At 40.4% G+C, this 23,250-nt stretch overlaps 1 protein-coding gene across 3 annotated transcripts in view; it reads left to right on the top strand.

Annotated features, from left to right (window-relative positions):
- Positions 1-1,011: 1,011 nt before the first annotated feature.
- Positions 1,012-23,250, top strand: part of FNBP1L (formin binding protein 1 like) — a 108,018-nt gene continuing 85,779 nt past the window's right edge. For all 3 annotated transcript variants that reach the window (XM_007977923.3, XM_007977922.3, XM_007977919.3), the window contains exon 1: positions 1,012-1,256. In XM_007977923.3, the coding sequence (XP_007976114.1) occupies positions 1,233-1,256 (24 nt within the window). In that variant the 5' untranslated portion in view covers positions 1,012-1,232. The remainder of the gene's footprint in view (positions 1,257-23,250) is intronic.

Below are 23,250 nucleotides of genomic sequence, written 5' to 3'. Positions count from 1 at the left end.
TGCTTTGAAGTGTGTGTGTGCGCTTGCTTGCTTTAGGAGACAAGCTATTAATACTAAAGCATATGTTAGGGAGTTGCTCAGCGTACTTGATATCTAGTAGCACCAGCCAAGCTAGCTAACAGCCTTCCCATGGAGATAGGCCAAGAAGTAGCTCCATAGAGAAAAAAGGAAGTAGTGGACCTGCCTCCAAGGTTCCGATACCGGGAGGTGAAAGAGATCTGAAGTTCCTAATAGGCTGTTTACACTACCAGAGAAAAATCTGGCTCCCATCCAACCCCCACCCACGAGGTGCCCATTCCAGAGATGGGGCAAGCTGCCTTCTCATCTTCGGTAGGTGACAGCTCGGCTCACATTTGTCCACGTCTTCCATCTCGTGCCTTGGCAACATCCCCAAATGATTACTGGAAGAGCTGCCTCTTTTTATAATTTCCTGACAGAATTTATAAAATTAAACATTTAAAGACAGAATCGGGGACATGTTGCATTCACATTTGATGTTCAACCTGTGCACATTTTGGTGGTTCCCAAGAATCGTCATGTCAAAGCATCAGGCTCGAAAGATCACCTTAAGCATCAAGATTTAAAAAAATAAAACACAACTCTCCTCAATCTAAACTCTAGGATTTGGATGACGCTTCCCTGTCAAGGTTTCTCCCGCGTGGAGGAGACAAGAGGCAGGAAAGGCAGGTAACTGAAATTGCCTCATGTAAAGGGGCTCAGCGCAGAGGAGGAATGAGATAATAGCGGCGGTGGGATCTTTTCCCTTCTCTCCCTTTCTATCTTGGAAACGGGGTGCGAGTGTCGGCGGAGCGGGGGCAGTCCAAGCTCCGGGGTACCGGCGGGAGGAGACTCGACGAGCGAAAGGGGCCAGCGAGGGTGACCAGGTGCCCGCTGGGGGACCCCGCCGGCGGTGGCCAGGGGCGCCCAGGTCCTCCCCGATCCCAGGATGCACTGCGCCCCGCCCCCTCCCCGCGCCGCGTTCCGCCTCCCCTCGGCCCCGGCCCCCTCCCGCCCAGCTCGGGGAGGCGGGGACGCGGCGGCGGCGGCGCCTTCTCCAGTCGCGTCTTTCTCACTCACTGGGGAGCCCGGCGGTGGCGGCACCTTTCGAGGCAGACCCGCTGAGCTGCTAGCCCGCCGGCCAGGGAGTGAGAGGTCGGATCGACTGACGGCAGAGCCGACAGACGGACGGACAGCGGCAACGCCAGACGGCCAGAGTCGCCTCAAGTTCCGCCATGAGCTGGGGCACAGAGCTGTGGGTGAGTGGGGGAAAGGGGCGCCCCGCATGGACCCCGGCCCCTGAGAAGCGCGGGTTGGGCGGGCGCCGCGGACCTTCGGCGGTGAGAGCGCGCACCGCCGTCCTTGGTACGGCGCTGGCGGAGGGTGAGGGTCTCGCTCCTCTTTGTGTGCCGACTCCTCTTTCTTTCTCGGTCGGGGGTCTAGGGGGCCGCTAGTCCGTGCTCCCGCCTTTGCCACCGCGGTGCGGCTCGGGCGGCGCCCGGGACGGCCGGGGGAGCAGCCCGCGGGCTACTGCGTCCGCCGTGATCCCCTCTTGTCCCTTCCTCCTCCGCCTTCACTTTCCCGACGCCTGGCTTCGCGCCCGGCGGCTCGTCTCTCCCTTTGTATCTCTTCTCCTGGAGGCGGGGGAGGGGGCCCATTGTCCCCAGTGGGCGCTGTTCGAGGGCGGGGAGGGGACCGGCCGCGATCCCTCGCCCGGGCCAGGTCCGCGGGGCTAGGGCGTCGCCCGGCTGGGGCGGCGCGGGGAGCGGGGAGCGGGGAGGCGCCGCCCAGAGCCCTCGCCCCAGGTACGGGGACCCAGGCGGCTTTGTTCGGAGCCCGGCCTCGGGCCAGCCAGGCCCAGCCCACACTCCCATTTCCCTCTCTCTGCTTCTGTGCTTCGGGCGGGCACAGCTTCGTGGGACTCTGGTTTGGCCAACCCCGGCTGCAGCCTTTGGGCTGATGGCTTGGTTTTGGGGGCTGAATTAAATCGAGTGATTTAATTCAGGAAGCTAATTTTGCCAAAAGGAGCGTACGGTTTCCCTGTTGCTTTACTTCCCCTTCCGTTCTTTATTCTCACTTGTTCTTTCTCCTTCGTTCTCTCCTTTCCTTTCCTCCCTGCCGTTCTTTGGCACAGGAGGCTCCAGACAATGCCCAATGTCTGGCCAAGGTACGGGCGGAGGGTAATAGGTCGGAGAATTTGCCCCTGGCGCCGGCGCGGAAGGGTGGAGGTGTAGAGGGCTGTGATTTCTCAGGTGCGGCCGGGGGAACTGGGGGCGTGGGGGCGCTGTCCCGAGAGCCGCCTGGCCTCAGCCACTCCCCTTTTCATTCCACCTGTGCCTGTTTTTCGTGCCTTTTGTTCGCGAGGATCTCGTGAAATCACTGCAGAGAAAGGGGAGAAATAACTTTTGAGTATGTGTGTGCCCGGCTAGGGTGGGAGTGAAAGCCGATCGGTTAATTGAAAGGCAAAATGTTTTCTTATTTTTCTCGTCTAATCATAGATGGGAATCTTAGAACTGTGACACTTTAGAGTCCATCCAGTGAACGCTTACTTAGCTAGCCAGGAATCTCTTGTGCAACATTCTGGACAAGTGCTTACCCAGTCTGTAAACACACCAACCAAGAGAAAATACCTTAGGAGCCCCTTCATTCTGTTTCTTAGATAGCATTAATTATTCTTGTATTGAGGAGGATTGTGTGGAAAAGAATTATGTAAAGTTTAATCCTTTCACATTGGTTAGTTTCTCAGGCATTATTGGCCTTTTCTTCCTTACACTTTGTGCATTCTATAATTGATTATAGTGAATTATCAATGAAAGGAAATCGGTATAGTTTTATTTTCAATTTTTCAATTTTTTCATGCTTACCAGAGTGCATTCATCCATTTTTATAATTACAAAATGTTTTAATTTTTGCCTGCTTAAATGACTCGTGCTTCAAAGGAAATTAAAATGTAAGTAGAATACTTTTAAAAAGTAAACATAGGAAAACAGTGGAGGCATGTTATTTAGATTTAACTCTTAAGTTTTTAAAAAAAATTCACCTTGTATCACACTAAAGAATAAGTTTTAAGGGAAAACGTTTTAGTGAATAATAAAATGTTATTTTAAAGTTTTTTTTAAAACTTATGGTACTACATAAGGAAACTATTCCATTTCTCTGCTGTCTCCTGTAATTTGGTTATTTACTTTCAGCATTTAAATAGTTTCTCAGCAATCTGAAAAGATAAACTGTAGAAGAGATGGGAATTTTTGTTCTCACTAAAATTTGTTTTGTGTCCTTTGGAAATTCTGAAAAAAGATTTTTAATTTTTCTCTTAACATTTAGCACATCTCCATATTTTAAGATTTTTAGTTTGAGGATTTGAGGGAAACATTTATTAGAAACTAAGTAATGTAGAATCAACTAATACCGACTTGGTGTCTAAAACTTAGATAAGCAGAACTTGGTGTAGAGGACTATTGTTGGGACTAGAAGAAACCTTAGGAAAATTTGAGTATGCTTCCTATTTTTACTGTTCTCAGTTTTGAAAAAGGATTGTACTTCCAATGGATTGTAATGTAATACAAACACCTGTACTGTGCTCTTGCCATTGAGGAATTCGAGGTTGGGAAATTCTCTTGAAATTTTGGATTTAGAAACCAGTTATCCTATTATTTCATGTTTAGAATCACATTACTGTCCCAAAGAGTTAATTATTGAGAATATGTTGTTACAGAAAAATGATATGTAGCCATGCACTTAAACCTAAGTCTGCTTCTTATAACAATCATTGGAGGTTTTTTTTTTTTTTTTTTTCCTGTTTTAATGCTTCTTAAGTCTTATGTTAAATTTGAGAAAAGAAAGGAATTCAATAGAACGACTCTAATACTGACTTTGGGGGACTTTTTTTTAGTGATATGCTAAGTAGGTCGTGTCAGACTTTGGTTGTGTAGTTGTTAGGGGATATGAATTAACTTGTAATAAATTTGAGCTGTGCTTACAAGGATTTCTAGTGTTCCAAATGAGTAAATAAGTTGGTGAATGTATACTACAGTCACAGTTTTGCATTGTATTCTGGGTAATACCAAAGAAAGAGATGATACTGTGTTCACTTCTTCAGGATGCACGGTAGCATCTTAGGCATTGCTTACTATGTTCATTTCTTTATTACATAGCAAGAATGGATGGATCAGATAGAGAGCCAAATAGGAATTAATAATTTCACAAAGCACAGATTTTGAAATTATTTGCTTTTTTTTTAAACAGGGAAATTAGAGATTGAAAAAGACCTATGTTTAGTAAATAAGTTTTACTTATTAAGAAATAGGTTTTTAGTTTTTTGAGGACCTGGTTAAAGTTCGACAGACAAAAATCTGTGTATGGGTTGTGAATGTGTGTATAGATACGAAAAAAAATATATGGCTGAGCACCTCACATACATATGATTTACTGAAAATTTTGCTACCCAAGGGAAATGCTGGATAAGTCTGGTAGTTAGAAGATGGATTCAAATACCTGATTTAATTTATAAGTGCATATAAATATTTTTTATGCCTTAATTTCCTGGTTGATATAATCTTTGGTCCTTAGTTTAAGAATGTATAATTTAAAAGCCATTGTTATTTTCATTATATTATTTATATTATTATTATTTTTGAGACAGAGTGTCTTCTGTTGCCTAACCTGGAGTGCAGTGGTGCGATCTCGGGTCACTGCAACCTCAGCCTCTCAGGTTCAAGCCATTCTCCCACCTCAGCCCCTTGAGTAGCTGGGATTTCAGATGCACACCACCATGCCCAACTAATTTTTGAATTTTTAGTAGAAACGGGGTTTCACCGCTGGTCTCGAACTCCCAACCTTGTGATCTGCCTGCCTCGGCATCCCAAAGTGCTGGGTTTATAGGTATGAGCCACTGTGCCCAGCCTTCATCGTATTATTAACTAAATGCATTTGACAAAGCTTATATCTTTTTGGAAGACATTGAAAAATGTGGGTTGAGTGATAGATTAGGTGGATAATTTATGTATTACCCTCAATCTTAACCTTTTAATGCATCATTATCTTGACTTCATAGCACTTTATATAGGACTTAAATTTACATTGTAAGTGACTAGATTGTCCTTGAGTGTAGAAAGACTGGATTCATCTTTGTTTTCACTGACCAAAGCAATGCTTGTAGGTGATCACGCATGTTTTGTCCAATTGCATTGATAGTTGATTGCATTACCCAGAGTATTAGTGACTAATTAGCAAGTGTATCTTTAGGGTTCTCAAAGCCTTTGTAGGTGATGATAGGTTAGGTGATGTAGATAACAGCTCAAGAAAGTCTAAAGCTGAAACCAAAATTATAAAGTTAAGTTTTAGTACTTGGGTTAAACATTTTTATCAAGTAAAATGGTGAAAGGATGGGGAAGAAAAGACCTACAGGTAATTTCTGGTGAATTTACTTGATTGATAGCTTGGTAATGTGACTCCCTAAGTAATTGATGAAATCTTAGGCCACATTAATAGATTTATCTGTGAAAAGGAATTGGGTCTCATAGTCTACTGGTTAGACCATATCTGTAATATATATGTATATTTTTAGAGATGGGGTCTTGCTATACTCTCAGGCCAGTCTTGAACTCTGCGCTCCACAATTGTCCTGCCTTAAGCTCCCAAGAAGCTGGGACTGTCTATAATATTGACTTTAATTTTACTTCACATTTTTTAGAGGGTGCTTGTCTAGAGGAGGTTGACAAAGAAAATTCATTATTAATGTAAACTGAATTGCTTCTCCAAAAGTAAATGAAAGGCCATGAAACTGCTGTAGGAATTCAGTTTTGTTTTAAAAATACAATAATTACTTTGTGTCTATTATATGGGAAGCACTGTTATTTGGTGAGATTTATGAAGGCTTATGATATTGGCCCTGCCCTGACAAAAGGTAGAGTTGCTTTGAGGTGATATTACTTTACTAACTCCAAAATACTCCCCTACATTGATACTACTGCCCAGAATGCCCTCTGTTGACCAATTCCTATCAACCCCATGCCTCCAGACTATCCATTCTGGGTATTATCTTATGGGACTACCACCTTATATTATAGTTATTTCTTGTGCATTCAAATCTTAGGGAAATTGTCATGATAAAAATACTTATATCTTACATTCCCTTTTGTTGGCAGAAATTGTTGTGTTCAACGTTGTATTACAGATGTTATTGCTATTAGTTAAGGAGGATGAGTGAGAGGTATCAAGATATCTGTTTATGTCACCATTCCGTAATGACTATAATAAGTTGGAAGCTGGAGAGCTGCCTCTAACCAGTATCTCCTTTGCATTGCGGCTCATACTCCATTTACTTCCACTTGCTTTCCCTGCCTTTTTCTTAAAATATTTGCTCTTTCTCCTTCCCCTACCCATAAACCTATAAAATATGATTTTGGCTGGAAATTTTAAAAATACTTCCTCTACCAAGTTTTTCCCCTATCAGCTAGTTTGTAGAGAGAAAATATGGCAAGAGAATAGTAATGGCTTATAATTGTCAAATACCGTCTGTGCATATCAACAAGTGCTGTCTTATTTAATAATCTTCAATCTTTAAACATTTTCACTTCAATAGCAAAAAAAAAAAAAAAAATCTGTCTTGGGGAATATATCTATAGAATATTAAAAACTGGTAGGAAAGGTTATATAAAGGTTTTGTTTTATAGAATGTAAAAGCTGTTCCTTATTTCAATTCAGGCCATGTCTGTCTAATACACCTAAAATATGTAAACAGGACTGAGGCTTGTTCATTCAACACATGTTTATTTCATGCCTATTATGGCTTCAGCACTAAGCTAGGCTTTGTGGGGCATACTAAAAGAATCAGTTAGATATCAGCATGAGCCTCAAAGCAACCCTAAAACAATTAGAAAGTAATAGATGGACTTCAGGGCTGTGAAAAATGACTTTTCATTCTAGACATCACAGGAAAATCTTTCGGAAGACTCTGTCACTTGACCTAGGTTTTGGAATAAGAAGGGTTATGCAGGTGGGGGTTCCTGAGAAGTTTCTAGAGGGCAGATACTGTGTCTTACTCATTGCTTATTCATTGTCTGATTCATTGCTCTATCCTGCCTGGCTTAGAGCCTGACATTATTAGGCTCTTTAATAAATGTTTGCTGGACTGACCTGAGTCTAGTGTTACGTTTGACTTGAATTTGAGTGCAGAATGTCTGAAATTAGTGATAAAGGGTAGACTGGAACCAGGCAGGCAAAGAGGTTGGTCTGGCTGCTTGATTCATGAACCTTTTGTGTGCATGTATGTGTGTGACTGTGTGTGTGTGTGTGTGTGTGTGTGTGGGTGTGTAGTTATGCATTTGCATATAATCAACCCACTTTTCAGACCATTTAAAAATTCACAGAAGGAAGTCTTAGTTTGTTGGTAGAAAGGATTTCTTCTTGCTTCTGAATACTTTGGTGGCAGGAGGGGAATACCTCTGGGTTTTAGAAGATGAAAGTGTATTTATTTTATCACCCATGCAAGAATATTTGAAGGACGTTATTTCCTTTAATAATATGCTACTGATTTGAAATCAGTTTTATTTTTAAATATAATTACTACAACTTGTTTATACTGTTTTTTCTTTCCCCTTTATCTGTGACTTTATACTGTAGGCCCTCCATATCAGTGATTTCCACATCTGTGGATTCAACCAACCATGGACTGGAAATACTAATTAAAACAATCATACAACAATAAAAATAATACAAATCTAAAAACAATACAGCATAACAACTATTTACACATACCATTTACATTGTATAAAGTATTATAAGCAATCTAGAGATTACTTAAATCTAGAGATTACTTAAATCTAGAGATTACTTAAAATATATGGGAGGATGTGTGTAGATTATGTGGGTTATGTGCATATACCGTGCCATTTTATTTTTATTTATTTATTTTTTGAGACAGAGATTTATTTATTTTTTGAGACGGAGTCTCACTCTCTCGCCTAGGTTCTAGTGCAGTGGTGCGATCTTGGCTCACTGCAAACTCTGCCTCATGGGTTCATGCCATTCTCCCTCCTCAGCCTCCCGAGTATCTGGGACTACAGGTGCCCGCCACCACGCCTGGCTTATTTTGTTTTTGTAGTTTTAGTAGAGACGGGATTTCCCCGTGTTATCCAGGATGGTGTAGATCTTCTGACCTTGTGGTCTGCCCGCCTCGGCCTCCCAGAGTGCTGGGATTACAGGCGTGAGCCACCGCGCCTGGCCTATTTATTTTTTTTTTAGAGATAGGGTCTTGTTGTGTCACCCAGGCTGGAGAGCAGTGGTACAATCATAGCTCACCGCAGCCTCAAACTCCTGGACTCAAGTGATCGTCTTGCATCAGCCTCTCAAGTAGCTAGGACTCCAGGCATGTGCCATCATACCCAGCTAATTTTTTTTTTGTAGAGGCAAGGTCTCGCTGAGTTGCTCAGCTGGTCATGAACTCCTGGCCTCAAGTGACTTTCCTCCCTCGGCCTCCCAAAGTGCTGGGATTACAGGCATGAGCCACTGTGTCTGGCCGTATGCCACATGCCATTTTACAAGGGACTTGAACATCCATGGCGAATGGACAGTGCTGGTGGACAACTATATTTTTACTTCTATATCAGTTTAGGTATCAGTGCTTTTTCTGGAGGTGAGAGGGTGTTCACTGGGAAAATGCAGTTAGTTTTGATTCCCACACTTCTGCTTTAATTCCTAGTTTCATAAGCTGATTTATATGCTAAGAGTATTCTAATAACAAAATATTTTAGAATATTTGAAACATCACCTAATTGATGACAATGATAAATGCTCTAAAACTGCAAATTGTGCTTTAGAAATAATAAACATAATCTATTAGTGTTACAGATAATTTTAATATTGTCATCTGTGCCTTTCAGCATTTTCCTTTTTTCCCCAAAATAAGTTGTATTAACTTCTATGATTGGTTTTACAGAATTTTCATTGACTAGTTCTTTGAAACCTCTTTTATACCATAGGGGGATGCTGTCGGGCATTGTGAGATGTTACCTACTTGGGCATGGGGATACTCCCCTCTAGTCTCAACTATTTGGGAGGTTGAGGCAGGAAGATCACTTGAGCCCAGCAATTTGAGTCCAGCCTGGGCAATATAATGAGACACTGTCTCCAAGGAAAAAAAAGGTCTGACTGCTTTTTGTAATGTGGGGGTCAGCATTTAGAATCTGTTTGGAGCCCAAGAAAAAAATCTATAATAACAAGGATAAAAGTTTATGTAAAGTGTCTATGTTGAATCCAAATTAGTTATTCACGTTTGGCAATTAGGGGCATTTTTTCCCTCAAGTTCTTGATAGAGAACTAATCAGCAGACTTTACAAATATCTCATGAAAGATGGGAAATACTAGTATTTGTATACTTGTTATAGTTTGAAAAGAATCAATGTATAGAGTGAGATTTTACTATTTTTGGCACACCATAATTTTGTTGTTTTTAGGGAGTAAAGGATATCTGTTTTGTTTTTGCTGTGTCCTTGCTGCATACCCAATTTATAGATAAGGAGCCAGGTGCAACTGCTCATGCTTGTAATTCCAGCACTTTGGGAGGCCAAGGTGGGCGGATCTCTTGAGCCCAGAGAAACCAGCCTGGGCAACATGGTGAAACCCTTTCTCTACCAAAAAAAAAAAAAAAAAGCAGAAATAAGCTGGGTGTGGTGGTGCGCACCTGTAGTCCCAGCTACTCAGGAGGCTGAGGCGGGAGGATCACCTGAGCCCAGGAGTCGAGGCTGCGGGGAGCTGTGATCGGCCACTGCACTTTAGCTTGGGTGATAGAGCAAGACCCTGTCTCAAAAAAAAAAAGATTATAATGGTTGCTTTTGGGGGAGTATTTACTGGGGATGGCAAGCCATTGAATCCCACTATTGATTCAGCCAATTTTAGTGCTTAATATATGCCAATTCCTTTTCTTTCTTATCTTTTTTGAGACAGGGTCTCACTTCCATAGCCCAGGCTGGAGTGCAGTGGTGCCATCACAGCTTACTGCAGCCTCAACCTACCTGACTCAGGTGATCCTCCATCCTCAGCCTCCTGAGTGGCAGGACTACAGGTGCTTGCCACCACACCCGGCTAATATTTGTATTTTTTGTAGAGATAGCATTTAGCCATATTGCCTAGGCTGGGATCTCCTGGGCTCAAGTGATCCATCTGCCTCAGCCTCCCAAAGCGCTGGGGATTACAGGTGTGAGCCACTGCGTCTGACCTCCAACCACTATTCTGAATTGTATCACCATTGATTACTTTTGTAGGTTTTAAAATTTCATATAAATGATACCATATGATAAGTACTCTTTTGCACCCTCTTCCATTTAACATCTGTTTTCTTCCATTTTGCATTTTCTTCCTTGATATCTGTGAGAATCATCCTTCTGTGGTTAGTTGCAGTGTTCTATTTTATGTACAGAATTTGTATTTTCTTCTGCCGTTTGCTTGGGGTCATTACTGGTCTGGGACTACCTTAAGCCAGTTTTAAGATGTGCAGTTCCCTTGTGTGGTTGTTGGATTTTGATTTTTTTTCCCTGTGCCTCTTGCTGATTATCAAAACAGAGATTCTAATTTTTCAGGATTGGCAAACATCCTCAGGGCAAGAGTAGCTTATGTGCTCTTTTACCTTTCTGGATTCTCCTTCTTACTTCACATTTCTTGGCTTGGCTTCTTGGATGATTTAAAATTTTTGAAATATATTTCATCCAGATTTTTTATTCAGTTAAATAGTGATAGTTGACAACTTAGCCCTCCATTACTGGAAATGGAAATTTCTTATATTAAGTTTTTAATTTTTGCTATTTTTATTTCTAAGAGCCGTGTTTTTTTGGTTTTGTTTTCTAAATGTAATTTTAAAATAGCATTTTCTACTTGTATCTTGGAGCAATATCTTCTCTTGATTCTTTTTATAGATCAGAGACAGGTTTTTGAGGAGGAAAACTGGATATCCACATGCAGAAGAATGAGTTTTTTGTTTTTAGATAGAGATGGCGTCTACCACGTTGCCCAGGCTGGTCTTGAACTACTAGGCCCAAGTGATCCTCCTGCCTCAGCCTCCCAAAGTGTTGGGGTTACAGGCATGAGCTACCGTGCCTAGCCCAGAAGAATGAAACTAGACCTTCATGTCACACCATATACAAAAATCAACTTAAAATGGATTAAAGACTTAAACATAGGACCTGAAACTGTAAAAATACTAGAAGAAAATATAGTTCTATGATATTGATCTTGGCAGAGATTTTTTAGTTACGACTCCAAAAACATAGGCAACAAAAGCAAAATGGACAAGAGGGATTACATCAAACTAAAAAGCTTCTACACAACAAAGGAAGCAATCAACAGAGTGAAAAGACAGCCCAGGGAATGGAAGAATATTACAGTAATCCCCCTTCAGTTTTGCTTTTTGTGGTCAACTGTGGTGTGAAAATATTAAATGGAAATTTTCAGAAATAAACATTCACATAATGTTTGTTACCATTTATTATTCTAATTGTTCTCTTATTAGTTATTGTTGTTAATCTCTTACTGTGCTTAATTTATAAATTGAACTTTATTATAAGTATAGAAGTATAGGAAAAACAGTATAGACCCGTATAGGCTTTGGTACTACACAAGGTTTCAGGCATCCACTGGGGGTCTTACAATGTATCCTCTGTGGGCTGAGTGTGTTGGCTCATGCCTGTAATCCCAGCACTTTGGGAGGCCAAGGTGGGTGGATAACTTGAGGCCAGGGATTTGAGACCAGCCTAGGCAACATGGCAAAACCCCGTCTCCACTAAAAATACACAAATTAGCCAGGTGTGGTGGCATGCACCTGTAATCCCAGCTACTCCAAGAATCACTTGAACCCAGGAGGTGGAGGTTACAGTGAGCTGAGATCACACCACTGCACTCAGCCTGGATGACACAGCGAGACTCTGTCTCAAAAAAAAGAAAGAAAAGAAAAAAGAACAGAGTGTATCCCTGTGGATAAAGGGGGACTACTATATTTGTAAACTATGCATCTGATAAGGGGTTAATACCCAAAATATGTAAGGAACTCAGACAACTCAGTAGCAAGAAATAAACTTGATTAAAAAAAATGGGCTGAGGACCTGAGCGTACATTTCTTGAAAGAAGACGTGTAATTGGCCAACATGTGTATGAAAAAATGCTCAACATCTCTGATCATCAGGGAAATGCAAATTAAAGCCCCGATGAGATACCACCTTACACCTGTTATAGGGCTATTACTAAAAGAAGGAAAGATAAATGTTGGTGAGGAGGTGAAGAAAAGGGAACCCTTGTACATTGTTGGTGGGAATGTAAATTAGTGCAGCCATTATGGAAAACAATATGACAGTTCCTCACAAAATTAAAAATAGAATTGCCATATGGCCTAGCATCCCACTTCTGTGTATTTATCCAAAGGACAGGAAATCAGTATGGTGAAGAGATACCTGCACCCACTTTCTTCGCAATGTGATTCACAATAGCTAAGATACAGAATTGCTATGATTTGAATGTTTGTGGCCCCTCCAAAATACAAGTTGAAGCTTAATCTCCTATGCAAGAGTACACATTAAGTGCCCTTTCTCTGAAATGGTTAGAGAAGACCAGAAGTGTTTTGGATTTCAGATTTTTTTGTGTGTTTTTTTTTGGGGGGATATTGGAATATTGGCATTATACTTAACCAATTGAGCATCCCAAATCAGAAAATCCAAAACCTGAACTGTTCCAATGAGCATTTCCTTTGAGCATCATGTTGGCACTCAAAAAGTTTTGGAACATTTCCGATTTTGGATTTTCAGATTTGGGATGCTCATTCTGTTTTAAGCAGTGGGGCCTTTAAGGAGTGATTAGTCTGTAAGGGCTCTGCCTTCATGGATAGGATTACAGCCCTTATAAAAGGACTTGAAGGAGAGAGTTCACACTTTCCATTCCTGTTTGCCCTTTTGATGTGTGAGGACATAGCACCAAGATGCTATCTTGGAAGCAGAGAGCAGCCTTCATCAGATACCAATTTTCCTGGCACCTGGATTTTGTACTTCCCAACCTCCAGAATGAAGACAAATACATTTCTGTTCTTTATAAGTTACCCAGTCTCAGATATTTTCTTTTAGCAGCACAAATGGGACTGAAACAGGAAGCAACGTAAATGTCCATCAGTGAATGAATGGATAAAGAAAATATGTATTCTCACAATGGAATATTATTCAGTCCTGAAAAAGAAGGAAATCCCAGGCACATGTTTTCAGGATCTCCTGGGGGCTGTGTCACAGAAAAAAGAGAAAAAAAGGAAATCCTGTCGTTTACGATAACATGGATGAACCTGCAGGATTTCATGGTAAGTGAAATAAGCCAGGCACGGAAAGACAAATATCACATAATCTCACTTACGTGTGGAGTGTAGAGAAGTTGATCTCATAGGAACAGAGCAAAATGGTGGTAACCAGAGGCTGGGTGTGGGGAGAATTGGGAAGATGTTTGTCAAAAGACTTAAACTTTCAGTTATGCAGGAAGAATAAGTTAAAGAGATCTATTGTACATCATGCTGACTACAGTTAATAATGTATACTTGAAAATTGCTATGAGGATAGTTTTATATCATAAATATATACAATTTCTACTTGTCAATTAAAAATAAAAAAATAGATTTTTTGTTTGTTATGTTTAGTTTTCTTATCTTTGCATAATATTGTAACCTCCAAGTTTGCATTTTTTTTCTTTGTCAGTTTTGGTTTCTGTCTTTCATGTTAGAGGCTTTCCTCAAGTATTTTATGATTCCAGGACTCTGGAAAGATGTTTGTTAAAATTAGGGCATACTGAGCTCTGATATACTCTACCTGTAAGGTTAGAGTTTGGGTTGTTTGAAGTTTTTGATCCTTTTAAAGGAATTTTTCTTCTTGATTTACCCTGGAGTGTTCAAATCCACTTTCTCTTTTCCAATCCTTTTGTGAAAGCCCAGGAGGTATGCAGAGTCTTTCCAGGGTAGAAGCAAGTTGAAGTGTTGATGTCACATATACCATTGCTGTTTATGGTGTTGAGAGCACAATTTGAATTTTGTTTTTTTTAGTCAGGTGCTTAAACAAATAGCTTGTCTTACGTAACAGGAAATTTAGAGGTAGACCATCACTGGCGTGGGTTCACGAGATCAACACTCTCAGAGTCAGCATGTGCAATTGTTTTGGACTTTCCCTCGAAGTTATAAGGTGATAGTTGCAGTTCTAACCATCATGTTTGTATTTAAGGCCAAAAAAAAAAAAAAAGCAGGGAACAACATCAACAGTGTTTGCCTCTTTATCACGAATGCAAAAGCTTTTCTAGAAATCCTACAAAAAACATCTTCTGCAGAGCTAGGTGCATTGAACCTGAACAAAATTAGGATTCTATTAGGAAGAAGAGGAATAGGTATAAGGTATGCCAAAGCATAGAATATATGATCTCTGTCTCTAAGGAGTTAATGATGGCTTTGTAGAGGGAAAACAAATATGTGGATATTTGAATTATTACATGGGAGTTAAGGGTAATAATACAGGTAACTGATCAGGAATTTTTTTTTTTTCTTTTTTTGAGACAGAGTCTTGCTCAGTTGCCCAGGCTGGAGTGCGGTGGCATGATCTGGGCTCACTGCAAGCTCCACCTCCCGGGTTCACGCCATTCTCCTGCCTCAGCCTCCCGAGTAGCTGGGTCTACAGGCGCCCGCCACTATGCCTGGCTAATTTTTTTGTATTTTTTTTTAGTAGAGACAGGGTTTCACCATGTTAGCCAAGATGGTCTCGATCTCCTGACCTCGTGATCCTCCCGTCTCGGCCTCCCAAAGTGCTGGGATTACAGGCGTGAGCCACTGTGCCCAGCCCGATCAGACATTTTAAGAAGAGATGACATCTTCATGGATCTCACAAAGCCCACCATCATTTTAAGAGTCCTGTTGGTAAAGGGCTCGTGTGTCTTAGCTGGACTCCATGGACTACTACTTACTTGTCACACACCATGCCATGCTGACATCACTTGCCAGAATGGAAGGGTGTTTTGAGCAAGTATCCAGAATTGATGGGCAGTGCATGGTGGAGGTGACCCGACTCTAGTCAGATGAGAAGATACATTAGGGACTGAGGAAAGAGTCATGAAACAAAAGGCCAGAAATTTATTTTGTGAGTAGAAGGTTTCCCGGGATGTTGGAAACAAAGATCTATATTTAACCCAGATCTCTTAGTCACCTAAATATAATACCAAGCTATAAATTTGTCTACAGAGAGTAAGAGGCCATCAGCCTGGAGTTACTTTTTTTTGAGTTGATAGACTTTATTTTTTAGAACACTTTTAGATTTACTTAGAAATTGAGCAGATATTTATTATTCCTTCTGCCCTAGTTTCTCCTATTATTAATATCCTACTTTAGTATGGTACATTTGTTGTAACTAATGAACCAATATTGATACATTATTATTAACTAAAGGCCACAGTTTATTAAGGTTTCCTTAGTTTTTACCTAATGCCCCTTTTTTGTTCCATATTACGTTTAGTTGTATGTCTCCTTCGACACATGGCAGTAACATTTTCTCAGACTTCCCTTGTTTTTGATAACTTCGAAAATTTTGAGGAGTACTGGTCAAGCATATTGTAGGATACCCCTTTATTGGAAAATGTCTGATGTTTTTTCATGATTAGACTGGAGTTACGGGTTTTGGGGAGGAAGACAATATGCCATTTGCATCACATCATTTCAAGGGTATCTGTTATTGACAGGATTTTATCACTTTTGGCATTGATCTTGGTCACCTGGCTAAAGTAGTGTTTATCAGATTTTTCCACTGTATTTTTTTCTCCTCCTTTTTCTATACTGTAGCCTTGGGAAGGAAGTCATTATGTATAGCAAAAACTGAAGGAGAGGGGAGTTACGCTCCCATCCTTTATGATAGAGTATCTACATAATTTATTTAAAGTTCTTTTGCACAGAAGATTTGTCTTTTCTCCTCCATCTGTTTATTCATCAGTCATTTATTTATATCAGTATGAACTGATGGATATTTACTTTGTACCTCGAGTTATAATCCGAGACTATTTCATTAGTTTATTTGCTCAGATTATTGTAGCTTTTGACCATTTGAGCTCTTTCGGTTGGCTTTTGTGTCTTTTTAACAGACTTTCATCAATAAGGATTTTCTTTTAAAGCACTTCCTTACTTTCTGGGACTGTAAGATATGTGATCCAGGCTCATTTTTGCATTTCCTGCCCGAAACCTAGAATAAGCCATTTCTTCTAAGAGCCCTGGTTCATTTTGATGTAGAATAGTGTTAGAAACAGATCTGGGTGCTAGCTGTGCTCATTGCTACTGCTGTATCAATTTTATAGGCCCTCTTAGCTTAACAAAAAATATATGTTTGTATACTAACCTGTGTATAAGATGCTCCTTAGGATGGGGTTGTGTTCCAGTTAACCAGTCGTAAAGTTGAAACTGTTCTCAACCATAAGTTGGGAACCGTCTGTGTACATATTTATAAATATTTCTATATGTAACCATCTGTATTAAATTAAATCTGAGTTCTCACTGATACCTCCAAGTCTAATCCATTACCACATCTATCTTTCTAGCCTCCTTCCTTACTTATCCGTGAATTCCTAATCCAGTGATTTTCTCTACCTGCCATCCATTTGCTTAATCGTTTATTTCCAGTATATATGTGTAGCAGTATTAGAGTTGTTAACCGATATCCCTGTGGGAAACAACTCTGTCATCTGGAGTACATTGATTATGTGCAGTTCTTTGCATTTGGTTTTAGGCTCTTCGTTTCCGAAGTTACTTACGTCAGCACCTTTTCTCATCCCCTTCAGTGAGTTTGTTTCATACGTTTGTAAAACAGATTCTCTTATCACATTTTACATTCTGTCTTGAGATTCTCTGACTTCCTAAATAATTTTTAAAACTTGCATACATTAACTTTCATTCTTTGTGCTGTGAAGTTCCGTAGGTTTTCACAAGTGCATAATGCCATGAATCCAACATTCCAAGATCATGTAGAATAGTTTCACTACCTTAAAAATCCCCTGTGGCCTACCTCATACGCATAAGGGCAGCTACCATAAGAACGACAGAAAATAAATGGTGTTGGCAAGGATATGAAGAAATTGAAACCCTTGTGCCCTTTTGGTAGGAATGTAAAATGTTACTGTGCCGTGGAAAGTAATGTGGTGGTTCCTCCAAAAATTAAACGTATGATTCAGCAATTTCACTTCTGAGCATATACCCAAAGAATTGAAAGTAGGGTTTTGTTTTGTTTTGTTTTTCAGAAGAACAAAGATTTATTGAGTAGCTACAATACATACTGATCTTTTCCTTGTAATTATAAAGATATGCACAATTTTCTCTAATTTATGCTCATTCAACATAGGAACCTGAAATCTGGTGTACTATTTACTAAACACAATATTTGTATTCTGAAAATTGCCTCTATGTTTCTGTCATATGTCTCTGGAATCCCAGTTACATGTTTGTTGGATCTTCTTGCTCTATCCTCCACATCAATAAAACATTCACTATGTATATGTCTATACTGTGTTCTGTTTTCTTTTTACAGATTTTTTTCAATAAATTTTAGGATAAATTATGTTAATTGGTTGTTTGACACATTCATTGTGTTTCACATTTTAATCATAATATGTTGTTTTCTTTTCTACAAATTCTGTTTTGCTTCTTTCCAAATAGTCAATTTCTTTTTCTTTTTTTTTTTTTTTTTTTAGACGGGGTCTCGCTCTGTCACCCAGGCTGGAGTGCAGTGGTGCGATCTCAGCTCACTGCAAGCTCCACCTCCCGGGTTCATGCCATTCTCCTGCTTCAGCCTCCTGAGTAGCTGGGACTACAGGCACCCAGAACAGTGCCTGGCTAATTTTTTGTATTTTTAGTAGAGATGGGGTTTCACCATATTAGCCAGGATGGTCTCAATCTCCTGACCTCGTGATCTGCCTGCCTCGGCCTTCTAAAGTGCTGGGATTACAGGCATGAGCCACCGTACCTGGCCAATTTCTTGTTCTTTAATCATACTTTCAATAGCAGCCTTTAAACATATTATACATATTTATTAAATTATTACCTAATAACTTAAATACCTAGTTTGACGTTATTGCTGACTCTCATTCAAGATGTGAGCTGTTTACTTGTGTGTTTAGTGAATTTTAATCAGAAGTTCATGTTACTTTAAATTTATCTGCAGGAACCATTGAGGCTTGAGTATAACATGTGTTCCTCCAGAAATGATTTCTGTTACTTCTGTCAGGTACCTTGGGGACGATACCAACCCAGAATCCATATAAGCAATAATTTTGACTTGGAGGTTTCTCAGGGTCACAATAGCGTAAGATTTAGGCTACATAGCTAAATAAGTAGAAGTTTGAGGCTAAAAATCATCAGGGGAAACTTTTTCTCTTTCTCCCAAACTAAGGCTGAGAGAATTATGCATATCATGGTTTCATTTTGTGGGGTCATGTTTTTCTATTTTGCCCTGAGAGAATGTTACCCTTTGGGAGGCCCTGTTTCAGTGTCAGGGTTGTCTCTTTTTTGGGGGGCAGGGGAGTTATTTTTTATTGTACTTTAAGTTCTAGGGTACACGTGCACAACGTGCAGGTTTGATACGTAGGTATACTTGTGCCATGTTGGTTTGCTGTACCCATCAACTCATCATTTTTATATTACGTATTTCTCCTAATGCTATCCCTCCCTGAGACCCCCAATCCCCTGACAGGCCCCGGTGTGTGATGTTCCCCACCCTGTGTCCAAGTGATCTCATTGTTCATTTCCCACCTGTGAGTGAGAATATGTGGTTTTTGGTTTTCTGTCCTTGTGATAGTTTGCTGAAAATGATGGTTTCCAGCTTCATCCATGTCCCTGCAAAGGACATGAACTCATCCTTTTTTATGGCTGCATAGTGTTCCATGGTGTATATGTGCCACATTTTCTTTATTCAGTCTATCATGATGGACATTTGCATTGGTTCCAAGTCTTTGCTGTTGTGAATAGTGCCGCAGTAAACATACGTGTACATATGTCTTCATAGTAGCATGATTTATAATCCTTTGGGTATATACCCAGTAATGGGATCGCTGGGTCAAATGGTAATTCTAGTTCTAGATCCTTGAGTAATTGCCACACTGTCTTCCACAGTCGTTGAACTAATTTACATTCCCACCAACAGTGTAAAAGCGTTTCTGTTTCTCTACATCATCTCCAGCATCTGTTGTTTCCTGACTTTTTAATGATTACCATTCTAACTGATGGGAGATGGTGTCTCATTGTGGTTTTGATTTGCATTTCTCTGATGGCCAGTGATGATGAGCATTTTTTCATGTGTCTGTTGGGCGTATTGATGTCTTCTTTTGAAAAGTATCTGTTCATATCCTTTGCCCACTTTTTGATGGGGTTTTTTTTTCTTGTAAATTTGTTTGAGGTCTTTGTAGATTCTGGATGTTAGCCCTTTGTCAGATGCGTAGATGGCAAAAATTTTCTCCCATTCTATAGGTTGCCTGTTCATTCTGATGGTAGTTTCTTTTGCCATGCAGAAGCTCTTTAGTTTAATTAGATCCCCTTTGTCTATTTTGACTTTTGTTGCCATTGCTTTTGGTGTTTTAGTCATGAAGTCCTTGCCCATGCCTATGTCCTGAATGGTATTGCCTAGGTTTTCTTCTAGAGTTTTTATGGTTTTACTTCTAACATTTAAGTCTTTAATCCATCTTGAATTAATTTTTGTATAAGGTGTAAGGAAGGGATCCAGTTTCAACTTTCTACATATGGCTAGCCAGTTTTCCCACCACCATTTATTAAATAGGGAATCCTTTCCCCATTGCTTGTTTTTGTCAGATTTATCAAAGATCAGATGGTTGTAGATTTGTGGTGTTATTTCTGAGGCCTCTGTTGTGTTCTATTGGTCTGTCTCTTGTTTTGGTACCAGTACCATGCTGTTTTGGTTACTGTAGCCTTGTAGTATAGTTTGAGGTTGGGTACCAGCATGCCTCCAGCTTTGTTCTTTTTGCTTAGGATTGTCTTGGCAATGCGGGGTCTTTTTTGGTTCCATATGAACTTTAAAGTAGTTTTTTTTCCAATTCTGTGAAGAAAGTCATTGGTAGCTTGATGGGGATGGCATTGAATCTATAAATTACTTTGGGCAGTATGGCCATTTTCATGATATTGATTCTTCATGGAATGTTCTTCCATTTGTTTGTGTTCTCCTTGTGTCCTCCATCTCCTTGAGATGGAGTCTAGCTCTGTTGCCCAGGCTGCAGTGCAGTGGTGTGATCTTGCTCACTGCAACCTCCGCCTCCCAGATTCAAGCAATTCTCCTGCCTCAGCCTCCTGAGTAGCTGGGAACTACAGGTGTACACCACCTTGCCTGGCTAATTTTTGTATCTTTAGTAGAGATGGGGTTTCACCATATTGGCCAGGCTAGTCTTGAACTCCTGACTTCAAGTGATCCACCCACCTTGGCCTCCCAATGTGCTAGAATTACAGGCATGAGCCACCGCACCTCGCCAAAAGTAGGGTCTTAAAGAGATATTTGTCCACCCATTTGTATAGCAACATTATTGACAATAGCTAAAAAATGGAAGCAACCCACTTGTTCATCAGCAGATAAATGGACAAACAAAATTTGGTATACACATGCAGTGAATATTATTCAGCCTTAAAAAGGAAGGAAATTCTGACACATTCTGAAAAACATGGATGACTCTTGAGGACATCATGTTAAGTGAAACAAGCAGGTCAGGAAAGGACAAATACTGTACAACTCCATTTACATGAGGTACCTATAGTAGTCAAAATTGGAAAGAAGGAAGTAGAATGATGGTTTCCAGGGAATAGGGGTTGGCAGGAAAGGGGTTATCATTTTATGGGTATAGAGTTTCAGTTTTGCAAGATGAAAAGAGTTCTGGAGATGGTTGGTGGTGATGGTTGTACAACAGTATGAATGTATTGTAGTACCACTGAACTGTATGCTTAAAAATGGTAGAGCCAAGCGTGGTGGCATATGCATGTTGTCCCAGCTACTGAGGAGGCTGAGGTAGGAGGATCATTTGAGGCCAGGAGTTTGAGGCTGTACTATGCCATAATTGTGCCTGTTAATAGCCACTGCACTTTAGCCTGGGCAACATAACAAGATGCCAGCTCTTAAAAAAGCTGGGCATGGTGGTGTGCGCAATAGTCTCAGCTACTCTTGAGGGTGAGTTGAGAGGATTGCTTGAGTTCAGGAATTTGAGTTCAGCCTCGGCAACAGAGTGAGACCTTGTCTCTCTCTAAACAAAAGTTAAGTTTGTAAATTTTACATTATGTGTATTTTACCACAATAAAAAAAATTTCTTCTCTCCTCCCCACAATTCCTCTGTGCTTCCCCTAGTTATTCCCTCTTCCCGTACAACCACTGATCTTTTTACTGTGACTTTTCATTACCTCAGGAGGAAAGCTGGTGCCCATTAGGAGTCACTCCCTTCTTCTTCCTCTCCTCCAACCCCAGCCCTAGCAAACCACTAATCTTCCTGTCTCAATTGATTTACCTATTCTGGACATTTCATGTAAATGGAATTACAGAATATGTGGTCATTGGTGACTGGCATGTTTCAGTTAGTTTAAAAGTTTTCAGGGCTTATGCATATTGTAACTTATGCATTACTTCGTTCTTTTTTTTTTAATTGAATAATATTCTCTTGTATGCAGATACCACATTTTATTCATCCATTCATCTGTTGATTGACATTTTGGCGTGAATAATGTTGCTGTGTGCTTTGAACATTAGTGGACAAATTTTTCCGTCTTTTTGGAGATAGGGTCTTGCTCTGTCATCCAGGCTGGAGTGCAGTGGTGCAATCTTGGCTCACTGCAGCCTCGACTTCCTGGGTTCAAGCGATCCTCCCATGTCAGCCTCCCATGTAGCTGGTACCACAGGCAAATGCCACCACACCTGGCTAATTTTTATATTTTTGGTGGAGATGGGGTTTTGCCATGTTGCCCAGGCTGGTCTTAAACTCCTGGGCTCAAGCAGTCTGCCCAAAGTGCTAGGATTACAGGTGTGAGCCCCCACGCCTGGCCCGATGGACAAATTTTTGTGTGGATATATTTTTCTTTCTCTTGGGTATATACTTAGCAGTAGAATTGTTGAGTCATATGGTAACTCTATTTTTAACCATTTTAGGAACTGCCAGACTATTTTGCATTTACATTCCCACCAGGAATTTGTGAGAGTGCTGATTTCTATACATCCTTGCCAACAGTTGATATCATCTGAATTTTTGATTATAGCCTTCATAGTTAGATATAAAGTAGTATCTTATTGTGGTTTTGATTTATATTTACTTGATGATGAATAATGTTAAACATCTTTTCTTGTGCTTATTGTATATCTTTCCTAAAGAAATATCTGCTTACCTCAGTTAACTTTATTATTATTATTATTATTATACTTTAAGTTCTAGGGTACATGTGCACAATATGCAGGTTTGTTACATAGGCATACGTGTGCCATGTTGGTTTGCTGCACCCATCAACTCGTCATTTACATTAGATATTTCTCCTAACACTATTCCTCCCCCAGTCCCCTACCCCCCAACAGGCCCCAGTGTGTCATGTTCCCCACCCTGTGTCCATGTGTTCTCATTGTTCAACTCCCATTTATGAATGAGAACATGTGGTGTTTGGTTTTCCGTTCTTGTAATAGTATGCTGAGAATGATGGTTTCCAGTTTCATCCATGTCCCTGCAAAGGACATGAACTCATCCTTTTTTTATGGCTGCGTAGTATTCCATGGTGTATATGTGCCACATTTTCTTTATCCGGTCTATTACTGATGGACATTTGGGTTGGTTCCAAGTCTTTGCTATTGTGAATAGTGCCGCAGTAAACATACGTGTGCATGTGTCTTTATAGTAGCATGATTTATAATTCTTTGTTACCTCAGTTAACTTTTAAGTATGAATGTTCGCCTTAAATTTCTGCGGTAGTATGTACTAGTAAACTGTAAATAAAAACTAATATTGATGGCAGTGGTACTGTATTAAGAAAAGGAAAAATTGCCAGGCAGCAACTCAGGAGGCTGAGGCAGAAGGATTGCTTGAGGCCAGGAGTTTGAGATCAACCTGGGTAATATAGCAAGATCTTGTCTCTAAGAAAATAAAAATAAAAAAATTAGCCTGACATGGTGGTGTACACTTGTTGTTCCAGCTATGTGGGATCACTTGAGCCTGGGAGTTCAAGGCTACAGTGAGCTATGATCATGCCACTGCACCACTGCTGTCTGG

This window comes from Chlorocebus sabaeus, chromosome 20 (genome assembly GCF_047675955.1).
Source record: "Chlorocebus sabaeus isolate Y175 chromosome 20, mChlSab1.0.hap1, whole genome shotgun sequence".
NCBI classification, from domain to species: domain Eukaryota; kingdom Metazoa; phylum Chordata; class Mammalia; order Primates; family Cercopithecidae; genus Chlorocebus; species Chlorocebus sabaeus.
This window is presented reverse-complemented; position numbering and strand designations above follow the sequence as displayed.